The following is a 21,995-nucleotide window of genomic DNA, read 5'->3' as shown; positions in this document are numbered from 1 at the left end:
ATTGAGATGGCTTCAAATAAAATCATGCTATGTAAAAGCTTTAAGGAGACAGACTTATCTACTGTCAACCAATACTCTTGTCTGCCAAGCAAAACACTCCATACACTATAAGTCCTAAAATATATAGAACATTGCCCACAAAAAGTACTTGAAAGGCTTCTTTTCAAAAATCACTTGAAAGACTTATTTTCAAAAACTACTTGAAAGGCTTCATTTCAAAAACTACTTGAAAGGCTTCATTTCAAAAAGTACTCATAGAAGCCTATATTGTGTCTATGTACTAATTTACATCAATGTATTATGTATTAGGTCAATGTATTATGGGGACTAAAATTATTGACACCGTTGATAAAGATGAGCAAAAATGACTGTATAAAATAAATAATTCAAATACTGAGTTATACTGTATGCTCAAAAATTGGGAAATTATATATTATTTTATATGCATACAATTTCTCAGAGAAATATATTTTGTTTAACAAGTAATGAAAACAAATCTCAAAAAGAAGGGGTAAAAATGATTGACTCCACTGTTTTCAATACCTTTCAATACCTTACCTTGCGAGGGTAATGGCACAGAGCCTTAATCTAAAATGTTAGACCGCTCCTCCAAACAGAATCCTTACAGATCATTGATATCATTAATCTGCCCTCTTCAGTTCAAACCATTGTTTTCAGTTTTAAATGGGTTCAGATCCGGAGAATCGGGTGGAAAATTTTTGATTTTGTGGTAAATTTTGATGTGTGCTTGGGATTGTAGTCTTGCTGGAAGATACACTTGCGGCCAAGTTTCAGTCCCCTGGCAAAGGCATCCAGTTTTTGGCTAAAATGTCCTGGTAATGGGTGAAGTTCATGATGCCGTTTACCTTAACAAGGGCCCCAGGACCAATGGAAGCAAAATAGCACCATCACATCAAAGCACTTTAAAGCCTTCTTTTTAAAGGCTTGTTTTTAAAAAGCACTTGCATGGCTTATTTTTAAATGCTTCTTTTCAGAAAATACTTGAAAGGTGTTCTACCACAAGGATTTCAAGGAATGTCGGTAAGTTCCCAGGACGTCAACAAACCGTTAAATTGGATGGTGTCAATGTTGGCTGAACAGCTGCCTTATTTGATATATGAGACATTGAGCGAAACTACTATGAGCAGCATCAAAGATTACTGGTGAGAACATCCAATGTCTGGCCGAACTAGGTGATGAGCTGGGCTGTGGCATGAGGAGACGCATTACGGCTTTCACTAGTGCTGGTTCAGCAGAGTGGCCAGGCCTCACTGGAGGAGCCTGTTAATTGGAGCTGAAAGGATTGTCTTAAAATGGAAAGTTACGACAGAAGCCGCTGTCCATCTCTCTAATATTAGACCTCAGAGGAGTCTAGCGGCCGCATCTACCTGCACTAACAACCAGCAAAGAGGTAGTGCAGAGCTCATCTTATCCAGAAGGTTCATGGTAGAGAAATAGGTTTAACTTCAACAAACAAGATAAAGTACTAATGCCAGCTATGTTGGTATGGTACGGTACAGTATCTCTCCCTGGGATCCATTCCCATGTTTAGCTGCTAATGTTTAGCTGATCCTTACAGATCCTTACCTTAGATCATGTATTTTTTTTGCAGTGCAGTAGAGGGTCTTTATTGGGAAAGAAACAGCTTCAAAGCATCAGTATGAGAGATTCACTGTATAGTCACGTTCCTATGATCAACTCTGTTTCTCTACACAGAAAATGTGTGCGCACGCATACACACGCGGTTCATATGCAGTGTGGTCAGTCATTCCTTTATTATAGTGGCAGCAGCCTCACAAAATGGCCTCAAGTCTGGTAAAGTAATCACCTCTGGCAGCTGGTCAGAGTAATGCTTCCTCTCTGCCGTAAAGAAAGCAGACCCCTCTAATTGGGCAATGATTTAAGTCATTGTCCCGTTAGGAGGACAAGCAGGACATGGAAGGATTCATTGCTCTACAGTGTAACATCTCAAAGTGCTCAACATTACAGCTCAGTCAACCAGGTGTGCTTTGTGTCTGTTTTGTCTCTATTGTACAACATAATTATTACTGTTCCTGGTATAGAGCTGAAAGAGGATGAACTCTTCTGTTTTCATGGGCATTATGACATTTCATGTCTTCCTACATATTCCAACATGTCCATTTCTCCGTGTAGGGTTTTAGGTTAGGCACAAACAAACCTTGACCCTAACCCAACAACCTTAACCTTCACCTTAATAGTAATACTAAAGCTAACCTTAAACCGTCTCTTAACTACTGTATGAACCTAATCTCTATCTCAAAATGTTACCAAAGGAGAGGGGAATAAGTGAATCCAGTGGGGTTAATGGGTGAATCCAGTTAGGTGAATGGGTGTATAGGTGAATCCAGTGGATGAATTGGTGAATCCAGTGAGGTGAATGGGTGAATCCAGTGTGTGAATGGGTGAATCCAGTGTATGAATGGGTGAATCCAGTGGGTGAATGGGTGAATACTGTGCTGAATGTAGCTGATCACTCACCCTCTGTGATGGACAGTGAGCCTCCCCTGGAGCTTTCTCATCCCACTGTCACACAAACATAGATGATCACTTTAACTAGGTGATACCTGCTAGAGCCTGCTTACCCCACAGGCAGTAAGGGTGATTGCCAGTACACTCAGCATGCTTTCTACCAAAGCAATTTTTAATCTCTTTACTTTTTACTTAGAGTTAATTTCAGACTAAAGCCAATATACTATACTAAACTTGACATGCTATGGTATATTGGATGGTTGCAAGATATGTATTGAATGGGTGAAACATCTGTCATGTGCACTTAACCCTAACTGCTCCTGTAAATTGTTCTGGATAAGAGCATCTGCTAATGACAACATAAAAAAAATGTAATAAAGCACGTACAATTGATTGTTAATGGTAAATACATTGGGGGGAAAAGTATTTAGTCAGCCACCAATTGTGCAAGTTCTCCCACTTAAAAAGATGAGAGAGGCCTGTAATTTCCATTATAGGTACACTTCAACTATGTCAGACAAAATGAGAAAAATAATCTAAAAAATCACATTGTAGGATTTTTAATGAATTTATTTGCAAATTGTGTGAGATGTGTAAGATCTGTGAAATTGCATTTTGGTAGCAATTTCCCAAAGCATATCCTGACAAAAAAGTAAATCATATTATGTGAAGCTTCTATAAAATGTCTTGTAGCTGTAATATTGGTTAATATAATATTGGCTTATTGACAGTTAAAAAGCAACACAAGTAGTCAAAAGCGCCTCACGGTCAAAGTTCAGTGTTCCCCTGGATGGATTTGTCCAGAAGAGGCTTATGTACGGCAGTAACATTTTTATAACAGGCTAGGGCTGGTAATCCTCTTGTCGGCTTGGGGAGCTGAGTGGAAACCACCACAGTACAGTTCAGGGTTCAGGTCCACACCAGCCCATTAACAGGAGGGAGGAGGAAGCAACAATAACAGAGCAGCTCTGCCACCTACCCAGAGCAGGGATAAAGCACATTGTGTCAGTCTGGGAGGTGGATGTCCAGTAGACCAGGGGTTCGCAAACTTTTTCACATGGGGCCCCCTTCCATCATTGGGATTTCCTGCAATTCTACACATTTTGTCAAGGGCAAATGTTCTTGCAATTCTATTCATTTTGCCATGTCTAACGTGTACTCGTGATATTTGAGTGACTAAAAAGTACAACAAAATCTATGGGATAAATAACCCAAATAAAAAACAGCTGACATGGGCTAGTTGATTTGGAATTTTAAAAGGTATGCAATGACTAACATGACAAGAGGAACTGATGATGCACTACCCAATTTCGAAATTGCATCTTGTGAATTCTAGTATTACCACTTTCAAGAGTACGTTTAAAGCCAGACTGGGTTCCTTAAAAAAAAATATCCTACAGCTCAGCAGCCTTGCTTGGCAGCCTGGAAATGTGGCACATCGAGGAGGATCTGGTCTGAGCTAGCCTGAACAGAGTGAGCATTGTGTGAACGGCACAGAAAATCTAGCCTGGTCTGGGAGCTGAGAGACTGAGGATCAGGGTGACAGGGACACTGACTGGCCACTATAGGGCCGTAAGTCGATGGGCCCTGTTGACTGACTGACAGATGAGGCTCCATAAGGGCCCTAACAGGATGAGGCTAGGCCACCACCACGTGGCCAGGGAGGGATTACGCTGAGCGAGCAGAAGGTAAACAGATTATTTACGAAATGGAGCTTGCTTTTTGAATCTCGTCACCATTGTCATACTTATACCGACAGTGGAGTAACTTGGAGTTCCTTTCCAAGCCCTCTCCTTGGCACCTTTTTCAATCCTTCATCCAGGTCTGCAGGGATCATTGACTGACTCAACGATCAAACCAGGATTCTAACTCCAGGATTCTAACTCCATCTGCTAAAACCTAACTGGAGCCAAGACAATAGTGAACAACCCCTCTTTTGGCTCTAGAGCCTAGAGACTTTGTCAACAGTGACAATACATTTTTCGTCATGGACTCGAGATAAAGGTTTTCAGAGACTTTCCTTTTGTTTGCAAATGAAAACTTTTTGGCTCTGAAAGGACCTAAACTATTTCATCATGCATTTGAGAACGGGACTGTTCCTCACCCTATTTCTTTTTACACTTGCAGCCCCTCGAATCAAAGGTAAGCTCTCACACCAGGGACCTGTCTGGCTTGTTGTTTTGTTTCCTGTCTCACAGTGTAATTGAAGTGAAAATACAGTTGTGTTCTTTCACAATGATGGAGATATAGTGTGCATGCTTGAACACAGTACATTCTTGATGGGTCAGATCAGAAGGCAGAACCATTGTGATGGTATGGCAATTTTGACAAATTGACTATTTGCAAATCTCTCATTAAAAGTTTATTCAGACTGCAGAACTGAATGGAACCAACTTGAAAGCAAAGTGTATTTTGATAAAGTTTTTTACCTTCGTGCTGCATTGCGTAGGAGGACTTCCACAGAGAGCAGTGTGAACCACTTGACTTCGACCTACACTCAATCAAGGGCAACAGCATTTACAGCTGCTTTAGCCAGCAAATACAGCATCAGCTCATCCTACCTGTCAAACTTGAATCCATGTGTTTTGTTTTGCATTGATTTGAATATACATTCCTATAAAATGTAATAAACCTGGAGGGAAAACTGTTAGGCCATCTTATACATGTCACTATTGGCTACATTGAGCTAGTTGATCCCTATGAACACAATAACTAAAATTCTACAAAACTTTTCTATTAGCCGACTTCTGTTGGGTCCAGATTTTGGCTGGATTGTGTCTTTGGTCCGTTCATTATCCCAAAAGAAACAAAGGCATTCTGTTCTCAGTGGCTCTGGACACTAATCTTTTCTGCCTTGTAGCTCTGTTCTGTGAGGCACTCACTGTGGTGCTCCGCATTAGGGGACATTTCCCCTGCAAGCCGTCATGCTAGCCTATGTGCATTTCAGAATACTCATTCCTCACTGAGCACATTTCACATTGTGTCTTATTTGTTTTTCAAAATGTTCCCTAATTGGACAATAAGTCTGGGTTTTGCGGCTAATGGTCCCCATTCTGAACCTTGCATTTGAACGTTGAAGTTTATTAGTGTCCAGTTGGGGTTGAGTGTTTGGGTGGTTGTGGCGGTGGTGGTGGTGGGTGGGGGTGGGGGTGGGGGGGGGCATTGGGCATTGGGCATTGGGCATTGTCCCACCTTGGCATTGGGCATTGTCCCACCTTGAGACAAACAATGGATCACATTCTTGTCATAAATCTATCTGTAACGGGCCAAATTGGGACCGGCGGCACCTTTGATCAAAATAAACATGGATCCTTATTACGGTTGGTATGTGTATGATATCACACTTCAATTAACCCAATGTTTCTGTGACAATGGGAACTGGATATCCGGATACTGGACAGTGAGAGACACAAACTATAATGTTGTGACTAAACAAGCTAGTTTTGGGAATTACCATTTCAAACAGCCTTGCCATTGCAGTGGATTAGCAGTGTCTGTCTACCGACCAACTCTTCTACTGAGCTTATGCATGGTAATCTCTCAAACAAGGCACATTTTGGCCACCTCCCTGAGGTCAAAGTATAAGTGTTTATATCGTTTACACTGATTTCTTTGTGGCCTCTACTGCCTAATCCCGAGACATGGCAGGCAGGTCAGATGAAGCCCCTAGCCTCTGTTAGGAACTCATTGCGCATGGGACTTAATGTCTTTAAAGGTCAAATGCAACCGTTTTTATCTCAAAATCAAATCATTCTGGGACACAATTAAGTACCAAAAAATTAACACAAATGCTTCTTAGCAAAAAGCAATTTCTCAAGCAAGAATTTAGCTATGACTGTCTGAGAGTGGTCTGAATGAGGGACCAGAGTGGATAAGCCAAATGGGAGGAATATCTAACCTGAAAACAAGCTATTACTGGTAGAGAAGTTTGAAACTATTTGTTATTGGTCTATTAACTTATAACCCCTGGTGATGTCGCCAAACAGGCCAAAACCCCATGCCTGCAAAACTAGCTGACGTTTTTGGCGGTCTTTTCAAATAGTTCATAATACACTATTATTCCAACCTCATTGAAAAAATATATAAAACACAGGAAAATCCATTATTTACTGCACTTCCCCTTTAACAAAGCCTCTCTTTGAATGGAGTGACTGTATTCACTGGCCTAATTTTCTTTCATAACACATTGGCACTACCTGCTGCGATGGACGAGACTGTGAAACGGGGGAAGTGGAGATCTTGTGTTTCCTGAATAGAGTAAAGCCAGCTAGGTCATATATAGCATTTCAGCAATTGGGGATATGTCTAATACGGTTCAGGTTAGACCTGAGATACTGTTTGGGAAAGAAACCAGCATACATCATGTTTTTTTTCATCATGTTTCTTTTTTACCTATATTTAACCAGACAAACATAGCAAACGACAAAAAAAACTTTTATTGTTACATACACGGCTACGTGCAGTGAAATGTGTTGTTTTACAGGGTAAGCCATAGTAGTACAGCACCCCTTGAGAAAATTAGGGTTAAGTGCCTTGCTCAAGGGCACAGACCGATTTTTCACCTTCTCGGCTTAGGTATTCGATCCGGCGACCTTTCGGTTATCGGCACAACACTCTAACCGCTAGGCTACACTATATTTAGGCATATTTGGCCAAAGAGGGATGCTAAAGATAACCATTTCTAATGTGTCTTTTGCAGACCTACAGGTCCAAGACTTGTTTGGAATCCGAGATGTCAAATACAAACACTTCCTAGAGAGTCTAAGACCAGTCAAACACACCACCAATGTCAAAATGATAAAGGACCTGGACAGGCAACGGACGAAGAGGTCGACGTTCTTCACCACGGGGGTGAAAATATGTCCTCAAGAGAAGATGAAGGAGGTCATCTCCAACCATCGGGCCTACTACAAACTTAGAGGTAAGGGCATGGTGCTAGCGGCGCAAAGGTTGTGGGTTCAATTCCTGCTGGGGTCACATGCGTTAAAAATGTATGCACTCCCAGTACTGTCACGTTGGATAAAAGTGTCTGCTAAACGGCATATAAACTCAGCAAAAAAGAAAAGTCCTCTCACTGTCAACTGCATTTATTTTCAGCAAACCTATACATGTGTAAATATTTGTATAAACATAAGAGTCAACAACTGAGACAAACTGAACAATTTCTACAGACATGTAACTAACTGAAATGGAATAACGTGTCCCTGAACAAAGGGGGGGGGATCAAAAGTAACAGTCAGTATATGGTGTGGCCACCAGGTGCATTAACTTCTTGGTGACAGGGGGCAGTATTTCACATCCGGATGAAATGCATGCCCAAATTCAACTGCCTGCTACTCATCCCCAGAAGATAAGATATGCATATTATTAGTAGATTTGGATAGAAAACACTCAGATTATATAACTGTTTGAATCATGTCTGTGACTATAACAGAACTTATTTAGCAGGTGAAACCCAGAGGAAAAACCATTGTTTTTTCTTTTTTAATTTGAGCTCACTCTCTTTTCAATGGGTTTTCATTGGGAATCCAGATTTCTAAGGGACCTTCATGCAGTTCCTACCGCTTCCACTGGATGTCACCAGTCTTTAGAAATTGGTTGAGGTTTTTCCTTTGTGTAATGAAGAAGTAGCCCTGTTCAAAACGAGGGTCACTTCAAGTGTACTGTTTGTTAGAGGCACGTGACCAGAAAGGTAGCGTCAGTTTATTTTCATCCTGTATTGAACACAGATCATCCTGTCTTCAATTTGATTGATTATTTACTTTAAAGAATACCTAAAGTTGTATTACAAAAGTAGTTTGAAATGTTTTGGCAAAGTTTACAGGTAACTTTTGAGATATTTTGTAGTCACGTTGTGCAATTTGGAACCTGTGTTTTTCTGGATCAAATGCGCCAAATAAATGTACATTTTGGATATATATATCGACGGAATTGATCGAACAAAAGGACCATTTGTGATGTTTATGGGACATAATGGAGTGCCAACAGAAGAAGCTCATCAAAGGTAAGGCATGATTTATATTTTTATTTCTGAGTTTTGTGTCGCGCCTGCAGGGTAGAAATATGCTTCTCTCTCTTTGTTTACGGAGGTGCTATCCTAAGATAATAGCATCGTTTACTTTCACCGAAAAGCCTTTTTACAATGTGACATGTTGGCAGGATTCACAACATGTGTAGCTTTAATTTGGTATCTTACATGTGTGATTTCATGAAAGTTTGATTTTTATAGTAATTTATTTGAATTTGGCGCTCTGCATTTTCTCTGGCTTTTGGCCAGTTGGGACTCGTCCCACATATCCCAGAGAGGTACTGCAGTGCATCTCCTCCTCAGGGACTGCACCAGATTTGCCAGTTCTTGCTGTGAGATGTTACCCCACTCTTCCACCAAGGCACCTGCAAGTTCCCGGACATTTCTGGGGGGAAATTGCCATAGACCTCACCCTCTGATCCAACAGGTCCCAGACATGCTCAATGGGATTGAGATCCGGGATCTTCGCTGGTCATGGCAGAACACTGACATTAATTTCTTGCAGGAAATCAACATTGTCATGCTGAAGGTTCATGTGCGGATGACCCTGCAGGAAGGGTACCACATGAGGGAGGAGGATGTCTTCCCTGTAACGCACAGCGTTGAGATTGCCTGCAATGACAACAAGCTCAGTCCGATGATGCTGTGACACACCGCCCCAGACCATGACGGACCCTCCAACGCCAAATCGATCCTGCTCCAGAGTACAGGCCTCGGTGTAACGCTCATTCTTTCGACGATAAATACGATTCCGACCATCACCCTTGGTGAGAAAAAATTGAGACTCATCAGAGAAGAGCACTTTTTGCCAGTCCTGTCTGGTCCAGCGCCGTTGGTGCCTGTGATGTCTCGGGAAAACCAGGACCTACAATCCCTCAGTCCAGCCTTTCTCAGCCTATTGCAGACAGTCTGAGCACTGATGGAGGGATTGTGCGTTCCTGGTGTAACTCGGGCAGTTGTTGTTGCCATCCTGTACCTGTCCCGCAGGTGTGATGTTCGGATGTATGAATCCTGTGCAGGTGTTGTTACACGTGGTCTGCCACTGCGAGGACAATCAGCTGTCCAACCTGTCTCCCTGTTGCGCTGTCTTAGGCTTCTCACAGTATGGACATTGCAATTTATTGCCCTGGCTACATCTGCAGTCCTCATGCCTCCTTGCAGCATGCCTAAGGCACATTCACACAGATGAGCAGGGAGCCTGGGCATCTTTCTTTTGGTGTTATTCAGAGTCAGTAGAAAGGCCTCTTTAGTGTCCTACGTTTTCATAATTGTGACCTTAATTGCCTACCGTCTGTAAGCTGTTAGTGTCTTAACGACCATTCCACAGGTGCATGTTCATTAACCTCTCTCGGCTAGATGGACGCTACCGTCCCACCTGACCAACATCCAGTGAATATGCATGGCGCCAAATTCAAACTACAGAATTGTAAATATTTAACATTCTTGAAAATACAAATGCAATAAGTCAAAATAAAGCTTAACCTTTTGTTGTCAGATTTGAAAAAGGCTTTACGGCGAAATCAAACCATGCGATTATCTGAGGACAGCACCCCATCATACAAACACAGACAATCATATTTCATCCTGCCAGGCGCGAAACAAAACTCAGAAATAACAATATAACTCATGCCTTACCTTTGAAGAGCTTCTTCTGTTGGCACTCTAATATGTCCCATCAACATCACAAATGGTCCTTTTGTTCAATTAATTCCGTCGTTATATCTCCAAAATGTCTATTTATTTGGCGAGTTTTATAAAAAAAACACCGGTTCCAACTCACGCAACATGACTACAACATATCTAATAAGTTACCTGTAATCTTCCAAACATTTCAAACAACTTTCGATAAAATTAAATGTTAAATTAAATTTTTAAATAATCGATAAAATTTAAGACGGCATAAACTGCATTCAATAGCGGATAAAAACAAAGTGGAGCGAGCTTTCAGGTCGTGCGCCCCAACCATAACAGTTCACTAGACTCAACCCTCGTTCTGAACAGCCCTATTTCTTCATTTCTCAAAGGAAAAACATGAACCAATTTCTAAAGACTGTTGACATCCAGTGGAAGCGATAGGAACTGCAAGCAAGTGCCAATTAGAAAGCCACATAGAAAGCCTATTGAAAAGAGAGTGACCTCAAATTCTTTTTTGCCTGGATGGTTTGTCCTCTGGGTTTCACCTGCCAAATAAGTTCTGTTATACTTACAGAGATCCTTCAAGCAGTTTTAGAAACTTCAGAGTGGTTTCTATCCAAATCGACTAATGATATGTATATCCTAGCTTCTGGGCCTGAGTAGCAGGCAGTTTACTTTGGGCACACTTTTCATCCAGACGTGAAAATACCGCTCCTAGGCTAGAGAGGTTAATTGTTTATGATTCATTGAACAATCATGGAAAACAGTGTTTAAAACCTTTAGAATGAAGATCTGTGAAGTTATTTGGATTTTCACAAATTATCTTTGAAAGACAGGGTCCTGAAAAAGGGCCATTTCTTTTTTTGCTGAGTTTAAGGGTGTGGATCTAATGGGAACAGGAAAATATCACATACAGTGGGGAGAAGAAGTATTTGATACACTGCCAATTTTGCATGTTTTCCTACTTATTAAGCATGTAGAGGTTTGTACATCTTATCATAGGTACACTTCGACCGTGAGAGACGGAATCTAAAACCAATATCCAAAAAATCACATTGTATGATTTTTAAGTAATTCATTTGCACTCGCCGTGTTTGGAGGAAGAAGAAGGATGAGTACAACCCCATAACACCATCCCAACCATGAAGCATGGAGGTGGAAACATCATTCTTTGGGGATGTTTTTCTGCAAAGGGCACAGGATGACTGCACCATATTGAGGGGAGGATGGATGGGGCCACGTATCACAAGATCTTGGCCAACAACCTCCTTCCCTCAGTAAGAGCATTGAAGATGGGTCATGGCTGGGTCTTCCAGCATGACAACGACCCAAAACACAGCTAGGGCAAAATCCCTGCTGCAGTGTGTGCAAACCTGGTCAGGTTTCTGTACCAAATATTAAGTTCTGCTTTTCTGATGTATCAAATACTTATGTCATGCAATAAAATGCAAATGAATTACTTAAAAATCACACAATGTGATTTTCTGGATTTTTGTAGATTCCCTCTCTCACAGTTGAAGTGTACCTATGATAAAAACTACAGACCTCGACATGCTTTGTCAGTGGGAAAACCTGCAAAATCGGCAGTGTATCAAGTATCAAATACTTGTTCTCCCCACTGTACATCCTTACAGCATTCATAGTGCACTAACTGTAAGTCGCTCTGGATAGGAACATCTGCCAAATGACTCAAATGTAAATAGTCATGGGACACCTTCAGATAGTGGGATGATTAAGCTAGTCTAAAAACAGTGGCTCTGAACTCTATCCTACTTTCATAGAGAGATAAAGCAGTCACTAAATTTAACAGTTTAATAAATAATTGTGGGCTTCTAATTTATGATTGAGACTTTACAATGTGGGAGAAGTTTGACTTGTTTTACGTACGCCTTTTGGAGGAGGGAACGCAACACCCCGCTACATCTCAACTCCCATGGAGAAAAAAATGTATGTGTTCATAGGTGCGGGGAAGGACGACCGAGGCAGAGAAAAACACAGTTTATAAATTGTATCCCTGTACAATCAGAGCCCACCGCATAAGGATGCATTCCTAATTGTACATTTGCCCCCAAAAAACACTAAAGGGTTATGGTCCGTGAAGACCAGAACAGGCAAGGCACTGGAGCCCAAAAACTGTAAAGCCAGCAATAAAGCCAGAGTCTCTTGCTCAATGGTGGAGTACTTTGACTGACACGAGTTAAACTTACCGGAGACGAAACTGACGGGCTGATCCACTCCCTCATCTCCCTGCAAGAAAAGCGCACCCACCCCCACTACACTAGCGTCTACCTCCAACTTGTCAAAGTTGGGGGCGGCAAGCACTAGGGCACTACAAAGTAGGACTTTGGCGGACTCAAAAGCATAGTTACATTCCGGGGACCACATAATTGGTACTTTGGGACTCTTACAGAACGTACGATAGTACCCTACCATCCCCAGCAATCTGCGCAACTGGCGGCGGGATGTCGGAGCAGGAAAAGCAACAATTGTTTCCACTTTGTCAGTTATTGGGCGCACTTGACCTCATCCCACCTGCTTCTCTAAGTAAGTCACAGTAGCCTTCCCAAACTCACACTTTGGGGTTAAAGAAGCATTCTCCAACCGCTGAAACACCCTTTTCAAGGTGGCGAGATGATCAGACCAAGTAGACGAATTAATCACCACAAGGTAAGCAGTACAATTTTGCACATTTGCAAACACAATGTTATCTAGGTGCTGAAAAGTAGCAGTTGCATTACACATTTCAAAGGGCATCACAGTATATTGTACTAAGTTATCAGGTGTAACGAAAGCCGAGATGTCAGAAGCTCGAGAGGTCAGAGGCACCTGCCAATAACCTTTAAGCAAATCGAACTTACTTATGTAAGCAGCAGAGCCAATTCTATCAATGTGCAGTTATCTAAGCGAGGTAAAGGTAAAGAATCAGACTTTGTAACGGTATTTACGCCACGATAGTCCGTACATAAGCGAGACGTGCCGTCAGGCTTAGGAATGATAATAAACGGGGAACTTCAGGAGCTGTTACTGGGTTTGCCATGTTATTCTATAATAAATAAGCTACCTCACTTTTCATTACCTCCCTTTTCTTAGTGTTAACCCGGTACGGATGCTGACGTACAGGAGCAGCGTTCCCCACATCCACGTCATGTTCCAAGATGGATGTGCGACTTGGAATGTCCTGAAACACATTGAGAAAAATATTTATCAATAGGATAAGATCATTAGTTTGATTGTTATCCAAATGTTCCATTTGCGAGGGTGACTTTTTCAGCATCGCTGAATTACATAAGTGTTCACACTGCTGTAACGTATGGCGTAACTCCAAGCCGTTCTCCTTATCTAAGTCCCAGCCAGGCTTCTGCACCACCGCAGCCACACTGGAGAGGGCGGGCAGGACTGGCTTACCTGAGGAGCTGTCTGGAGAGTCACTCATTTAATACACTTTCAGCATGTTAACATGGCACACATGGGAAGAAGGCCTACGATCTGGGGTCTTTATCACATAATTGGTGTCACTGAGTTTCTATTCCAGAAGATATGGCCCAGAAAAGCATGCCAACAGAGATGAGCCAGGGAATGGCAACAAAACTAAAACTTGATCCCCTGGTGCAAAAGAACAGCCAATAGCCTCTTTATCATAATGTCATTTCATGCGTTTTTTGAGACGAGGAGAAAGACTTTTGGGCTAACACGCATGCGGCGTGCAGTCTCTCCCGCAACTTACTGACACAATCCAACACATTTTTTGGGCGCTACTGGGTGTAGGAGATAGGATATGCGCCTTCAAAACCTTTAGCGGCTCCCGTGGTGTGTGTCCAAACACAAGGTCAGCAGGGCTGAACCCAAAGGATTCTTGTATTGTTTCCCTGATAGCAAATAGGACAAATGGCACACCCTCATCCCAATCAGTACTGGCATCCATGCAATACTTACGTAGCGTCGCCTTAAGTGTCTGATGTCAGCGTTCAAGGGCCCTTTGACTCTCCGGATGATACGGACCGGAGACCTGATGGGAAATACACAGCGTCTTTAACACATGAGAAAAGTTTTGACACAAAGTTGGTTCCCTGATCAGTTTGGATTACTTTAGGGAGTCCAAACGTAGAGAAGAACTTACAGTTGAAGTCGGAAGTTTACATACACCTTAGCCAAATACATTTAAACTCAGTGTTTCAATTTTCCTGACATTTAATACTAGTAGAAATTCCTGTCTTAGGTCAGTCAGGATCACCACTTTATTTTAAGACTGTGAAATGTCAGAATAACAGTAGAGAGAATGATATATTTCAGCTTTTATTTTTCTCATCACATTCACTATGGGTCAGCAGTTTACATACAGTCAATTAGTATTTGGTAGCATTGCTTTTAAATTGTTTAAAACTTGGGTCAAATGTTACGCGTAGCCTTCCACAAGCTTCCCACAAAGAGTTGGGCTAATTTTGGCCCATTCCTATTGACAGAGCTTGTGTAACTGAGTCAGGTTTGTAGGCCTCCTTGCTCGCACACGCCTTTTCAGTTCTGCCCACAAATTTTCTATAGGATTGAGGTCAGGGCGTGGCCAATGTGAAGGCCACTGCAATACCTTGACTTTGTTGTCCTTAAGCCATTTTGCCACAACTGGAAGTATGCTTGGGGTCACTGTCCATTTGGAAGACCCATTTGCGACCAAGCTTTAACTTCCTGACTAATGTCTTGAGATGTTGTTTCAATATTTACACAACATTTTTCCATCTATTTTGTGAAGTGCACCAGTCCCTCCTGCAGCAAAGCACCACCACAACATGACGCTGCCACCCCCGTGCTTCACGACTGGGATGGTGTTCTTCGGCTTGCAAGCCTCCTCCTTTCTCCCTCAAACATAATGATGGTCATTATGGTCAAACAGTTCTATTTTTGTTTCATCAGACCAGAGGACATTTCTTCAAAAAGTACGATCTTGGTCCCCATGTGCAGTTGCAAACCGCAGTCTGGCTTTTTGTATGGCGGTTTTGGAGCAGTAGCTTCTTCCTTGCTGAGCGGCCTTTCAGGTTATGTCAATATAGGACTACTTTGTACCCATTTCTTTCAGCATCTTCACAATGTCCTTTGCTGTTGTTCTGGGATTGATTTGCACTATTCGCACCAAAGTATGTTCATCTCTAGGAGACAGAACGCATCTCCTTCCTGAAAGGTATGACGACTGAGTGGTCCCATGGAGTTTATACTTGCATACTGTTTTTTGTACAGATGAACGTGGTACCTTCAGGCGTTTGGAAATTGCTCCCAATGTCGAACCGGACTTGTGGAGGTCTACACTTTTATGAGGTCTGATTTCTTTTGATTTTCCCATGATGTCAAGCAAAGAAGCACTGAGTTTGAAGGTAGGCCTTGAAATACATCCACAGATACACCTCCACTTGACTCAATGTCAATTAGCCTATCAGAAGCTTCTAAAGCCATGATATAATTTTATGGAATTTTCCAAGCTGTTTAAAGGCACAGTCAACTTAGTGTATGTAAACTTCTGACCCACTGGAATTGTGATACAGTTAATTATAAGTGAAATAATCTCTGTAAACAATTGTGGAAAAATCACTTGTGTCATGCACAAAGTAGATGTCCTAACCGACTTGCCAAAACTATAGTTTGTTAACCTCTAGCGTCGAGCAATCCCGTATCCGGGAGCTAATCATAGCCTCAAGCTCATCAGCATAACGCAACGTTAACTATTCATAAAAATCGCAAATGAAATTAAATAAATATATTGGCTCACAAGCTTAGCCTTTTGTTAACAACACTGTCATCTCAGATTTTCGAAATATGCTTTCAACCATAGCTACACAAGCATTGATAGCTAGCATAGCATTAAGCCTAGCATTCAGCAGGCAACATTTTCACAAAAACAAGAAAAGTATTCAAATAAAATCATTTACCTTTGAAGAACTTCGGATGTTTTCAGTGAGGAGACTCTCAGTTAGATAGCAAATGTTCAGTTTTTCCAAAAATATTATTTGTGTAGGAGAAATCGCTCCGTTTTGTTCATCACGTTTGGCTAAGAAACCCCCCCGAAAATTCAGTCATTACAACGCCAAACTTTTTTCCAAATTAACTCCATAATATCGACAGAAACATGGCAATCATTGTTTAGAATCAATCCTCAAGGTGTTTTTCACATATCTATTCGATGATAAATCATTCGTGGCAGTTGCCTTTCTCCTCTGAACCAAATGGAAAAGTGGACGCAGCTGGAGATTGCGCAATAATTTCGACGGAGGACACCAAGCGGACACCTGGTAAATGTAGTCTCTTATGGTCAATCTTCCAATGATATGCCTACAAATACGTCACAATGTTGCAGACACCTTGGGGAAACGACAGAAAGTGTAGGCTCATTCCTGGCGCATTCACAGCCATATAAGGAGACATTGGAACACAGCGCATTTAAAATCTGGGGCATTTCCTGTATGAAATTTCATCTTGGTTTCGCCTGTAGCATTAGTTCTGTGGCACTCACAGACAATATCTTTGCAGTTTTGGAAACGTCAGAGTGTTTTCTTTCCAAAGCTGTCAATTATATGCATAGTCGAGCATCTTTTCGTGACAAAATATCTTGTTTAAAACGGGAAAAAAAATTATCCAAAAATTAAAAGAGCGCCCCCTATATTGAAGAAGTTAACAAGACATTTGGGGAGTGAAAGATGAGTTTTAATGACTCCAACCTAAGTGTATGTAAACTTCCGACTTCAACTGTAACTAGTGCCTTCATCATAGGCTTAGCCGTTTTTGTACAGAGAGGGATAGTCTCTGGGTATCGAGTAGCACTGCACATTATTGTTGTAAAACTGGTTACCTGACCTGGTTTTCGGGATCGGACATACACAATCGGTTATCACTCAATCAAACGGTTCCCCCATCACAGGAATCGGGCAGAGCGACGGAAGAGGAACTGTTTGATTCACTTTCCCAGTGAGTTGACATACATGACATGTTTTAAAAAATTGGACAACATCAGACTTCAAATCTGGCCAGAAGAAAGGACTCGGTTATAAGTCTTCACGATCCCTAAATGTCCGGACCATGCCTGGTCATGAGCGAGTGACAGCACTTGCTGTCGGAACAGTGTAGGAACAAACACTTGAAACACTTCACTCCAGTCATTAACTGTGTTATGAGCTGTCCATTTAAGCATCAAAACTCCTGCTTTCATAAAGTAGGAGGTGTCCCTAGTTTTACTTCCTCAATGGAAATTTCCAAAGCAAAACATTTGCGAAGACTGGTGTCTCCCTTTTGACATTCAATCAACTTCTCGGGGGTGACAGACACAAGAATGTCATTTAATTGGGGTGCAATTTTGTTCCCCTGCCTTAGTTTTTATGGGGGTAGAAACTGTTGGCCTTGCAGAAGGCATACTCGGTGCAATGTCTTCTACCTCAATATGCTCATTAATGGAACTAGACAACTCCACCACATCTCCCAGCTTGCGAGATTGTGCCCTCGTTAACACACAAGCCAGAAAAACATGGGGAAATGCTTGAACCAATTTATCATCTGCAGTTTTGATTTCTGGGTTGTCTACTACTTCTAACACAGGAGACACGTTACCACCAGCGATAGCATTCCCTAGTAGCAATGTGACTCCTTTTACTGGCAGTGTAGACACTCCACCAACACGGAAACGTCCTGATACCAAGTCTGACACTAAGTGGACTCAGTGTTATGGTACAGGTATGTTTTTTGTCTCTATCCCCTGTAATATGACATGCGAGCCACAATATTTCAGGGGACCAGGGTAAAGCATCAGTAACAATGACTGCATCGCCCCGGTGTCTCGTAAGATCTGTATGGACTTTTGATCAGCTTGTTCTCCAGTTAAGGAAACGGAGCATAGATCGGATCCAGTTTCCCAAATGCTGAATCAATAAGTTGGTCCAACAGAAGAGCCACAAACTGGACTAAATCCACGCTTTTTAATTTAGGGGATGGTGATAGGGACTGTTCCGGTTTATTTTTCAAAACCAGGCAGTCCGCAATCACATAACCCTTTTGGTGACAGTAAAAACATTCACGGATTTCGTGCGAAGGCTTAGGGTCTTTGGAGGAAAACGACCTGAACGAGGCACTGATGATGTAATCATTCAGCCTTCAAAACAAGGTGCACCAAACACAGTCTTGTGTGTCAGAGCGTACTCATCTGCCAACACTGCTGCCTGGGCCAATGTCGCCACTTTCTATTCATTTAAATGAACTACAATTCTATCAAGCAGGTTGCTTTTAAAATCCTCCAACAGCATCAACTCCCGAATATCAGCAAAGGTTTTAGCTTTGCTGGCTGAACACCCGCGATTAAACAGAGACTCTTTGTCCCTAGCAAACCCAACAAAAGTATGTTTTTTTTGTGGTTCCTGAAGCGCTGCCTACAAGCTTCAGGCACTAACTCATAGGCCCGCAACACGGTTGTTTTAACTATATCGTACTGTAAATTGTCTTCCAGGGAGAGAGCGGCTACTACTTCCTGAGCTTTCCCAGACAATTTACATTACAACAGTAGCAGCCAAACCTTGAGTGACCAACGCAGTGAAGAGGTCACATTTGCTTTGGTTCCATCAGAGAAATAGGAATCAACTTCCGACTCCCAAAATGGAGGGACTAAAGCAATATTTTTACTCACTTCAAAGTGGGCTTGATGAAGGGCAGGTTGTGGAGTCACACTGGAGCCAGAGTCTAGCTCCAGGTGTCGGATCCTCACCTTGTCGGCTTCTATTTCCATTTTCCTAATTTCTAAATCAAATTTCAGCTGTCTAACGCGCTCTTTATCCTTTAGCTCCCTTTCCAAACGGGTCAGCCTTACCTTTAGCCTAGCGGTCCTGTCAGAATGACCGAAGCAGAAGATAAAGGGTCAAGTCAGGACAATGTAAAGGGGGTACGAGCAACCCCTTCCTCCGCGCCATCCGACTTGGCATCGTTATGTCTTCCCGTCTCCTCTCCTGAAGCCGCCCTCTCCTCATCTTTCAACGAGAAAATTAGTTCTCACGAAACCCTCCCTGACTAGCACCAAAAGCTCAGCCTTTAGGGCTTTCTCAGGGACGAAGACCATAACGGTCAGCTATGGCGCAAAGTCTACTCTAGGCAACCCCACCTACCGATTAACAGAGGATGGCTGAGGCAGCCATTTTGTACACAGCAGCCTACTGAACACACATAAACTGAACAAGTCACCCAAACTCACAACCTTACCACCACACCCAATCACCAATTACAGAAAGCTCAGAGCAGCGGGGTCCTGTGGATTTAACAATCCCGGATGAGCCCCCATTATGTTACGTACACCTCTTGGAGGAGGGAATGCAACACCCCGTAACATCTCAACTCCCGTGGAGTGAAAAAATTGTATGTGATCATAGGTGCGGGGAAGGACGACCGAGGCAGAGAAAAATACAGTTTACAGGGAATGTATTATTCCTAACACACGGTGATGTGGGGAAAAGGGGCTGGATGGAACAAAGTTAAGGAATCCCCTCTCCTACCTTGCCTGCCTTCCCACTTCTAACCTAACCTTTATCACCACCTGGCGCGCTAACCAAAATAGGGGATGGCCGCCCAGGTCTTACCTAGTGTGCATAAACAGATGCAGGAAAGGAAGACCCAGAGGTACCTCTGCTTCAGAGGATACGTTTATTGAGTTAACTGCACCTCAGATTACAGCCCAAATAAGTTCTTCGTAGAGTTCAAGTTACAGACACATCTCAATATCAACTTTTCAGAGGAGACTGTGAATCAGACCTTCATGGTCGAATTGCTGCAAAGAAACCACTACTAAAGGACACCAATAACAAAAAGAGATTTGCTAGAGCCAAGAAACAAAAGCAATGAACATTTGATCTGTGGAAATCTGTCCTTTGGTCTGATGAGTCCAAATTTGAGATATTTGGTTCCAACCGCCGTGTCTTTGTGAGACACAATGAACTGATGATCTCCCCATGTGTGGTTTCCACTGTGAAGCATGGAGGAGGGGGTGTGATAGTGTGGTGGTGCTTTGCTGGTGATACTATCAGTCATTTATTTAGAATTTAGAATTCAAGGCACACTTGAACACTTTCAACAAGTGCTCAGCATATGCGGGAACTCTTTAAGACTGTTGGAAAAGCATTCCTCATAAAGCTGGTTGAGAGAATGCCAAGAGTGTGCAAAGCTGTCATCAAGGCAAAGGGAGGCTGCTTTGAAGAATCTGAAATGTACAATGTATTTTGATTTGTTGAACCCTTTTTTAGTTACTACATGATTCCATATGTGTTATTACGTAGTTTTAATGTCTTCACTACTATTCTACTATGTGATGAGTAAAAATAAAGAAAAACCCTTGAATGAGTTGGTGTTTCCAAACTTTTGACTGGTACTGTAGATGTTCACTGAAATCCTCTCATAAGCCCTCGGAAAGTCATGCATTTGCAGATTTCATGCATAGATTCTGTTGAGTGACTGGCTAAATTCAGGGATGGAGTGAGATTGAGGTGAGGGTATTCAAACAGTGAATATCTCATGGAAATAATAACTTCACTTTATGAAATGAAAATGCAAGAGAATGTCTTGAAGGCATAAACATATTTGATAATTCAAGTGGTTGTTGCTCCTCATAACATAAATGAATACAACAAAAGCTTTAGGGCTTTTTGTGATTTCAAACATTCCAGACCATTAGGGACGAGTACATTTCATTCCCACATTATGAAGTGACATTTAACTGATACATTATTCAAAGCTGTTCAATCATATTAACGGTATGTGACAAAATAGTTTGTCCAAACCTAGGCCATAATGATTCCATTGTCGAGTCTCGTCTTACACGTATATGATAATGAGATGTGAAATATTGACTTGCCATTTAGTCTATATGATAAGAATTGTTCTCATACAGGTCTTTATTCAGCTGTTCTGATATGTTTGACTATACTTTTAGTTTGTCAGGAAGCGATATGGGAGGCCTTCCGTATCTTCTTGGACAGGGTTCCTAACTCCGAGGAGTACAAACACTGGACAAACGCCTGCCAGCATGGCTCTCTCTGTCTGGATGAGGTGGCCAGGAACTTCAGTAGTACCCAGGAACACATTGACATGGTGGCCAGAGTGAGTATTAAAACCTTCATGCATTCCCATGCATCATAGTAACAAGAGTAACATTGAGGGATAATAACAGTGATGGAGATATGTTATTCTATATTTAAAATGTGGGTGTCGGTTTGTTTTTTAGAGAGTTGCTGAACAGGAGAAGATCCAGAAAGAAAGGTAGGTAGGTAGAGAAAAGGTTGGAGAAATGTTAGATGTTATTTAGAGATATCACAAAAAGTAGGCCTACAATGTTTAATTCAAACTAATGCTCAACACCCTTCCGGCATGAATTTTCAACTGACTACCTTTTTTTAAGCAATTGTATTCTAATTGAATATGGTGTTTGAAAACAAAATAGATGTTAAAAAAATGTAAAATCAATGTTTCATACCCCATTGTTATTTTAGATTTCACTACAAAGTTCTAAAATGCTAGCAATCTCCAGAGACTAGACAAGCTTCTGTAAACAATTGTTCAGAAAGGTTTAAATAGTAGTAAAACGTAATCATGACAAAAAAAAACACACTGTTGCGGCAAGGATAATTATTGTTATTTTATTGTGTTATTTTTATTTATATGGTTTTATTTTATTTATTTATTTTTCAAATATTTTTTTACTTAAAAACAAAACTCAACATTGTTGGTTTAGGGTTTGTAAGTAAGCATTTCAAGGTAAGGTCTATCTATACTTGTTGCATTTGGCGCAAGTGACAAATACAATTTGATTTGATTTACCGTAATTGGTAGAAGGCAAAAACAG

At 41.6% G+C, this 21,995-nt stretch overlaps 1 protein-coding gene across 1 annotated transcript in view; it reads left to right on the top strand.

Moving 5' to 3' along the window:
• Nucleotides 1–4,565: 4,565 nt before the first annotated feature.
• LOC135507516 (interphotoreceptor matrix proteoglycan 1-like) overlaps nt 4,566–21,995 on the top strand; it is a 37,481-nt gene continuing 20,051 nt past the window's right edge. Inside the window, exons 1-4 of the mRNA XM_064927026.1 lie at nt 4,566–4,632; nt 7,190–7,411; nt 21,087–21,253; nt 21,378–21,412. Coding sequence (XP_064783098.1) covers nt 4,566–4,632; nt 7,190–7,411; nt 21,087–21,253; nt 21,378–21,412 — 491 coding nt within the window. The remainder of the gene's footprint in view (nt 4,633–7,189; nt 7,412–21,086; nt 21,254–21,377; nt 21,413–21,995) is intronic.

The sequence above is a fragment of the Oncorhynchus masou genome, chromosome 21 (assembly GCF_036934945.1).
Source record: "Oncorhynchus masou masou isolate Uvic2021 chromosome 21, UVic_Omas_1.1, whole genome shotgun sequence".
In the NCBI taxonomy this organism is placed as follows: Eukaryota; Metazoa; Chordata; class Actinopteri; order Salmoniformes; family Salmonidae; genus Oncorhynchus; species Oncorhynchus masou.
Note: the sequence above shows the minus strand (reverse complement) of the source record. Positions and strands in the feature narration are given on the sequence as shown.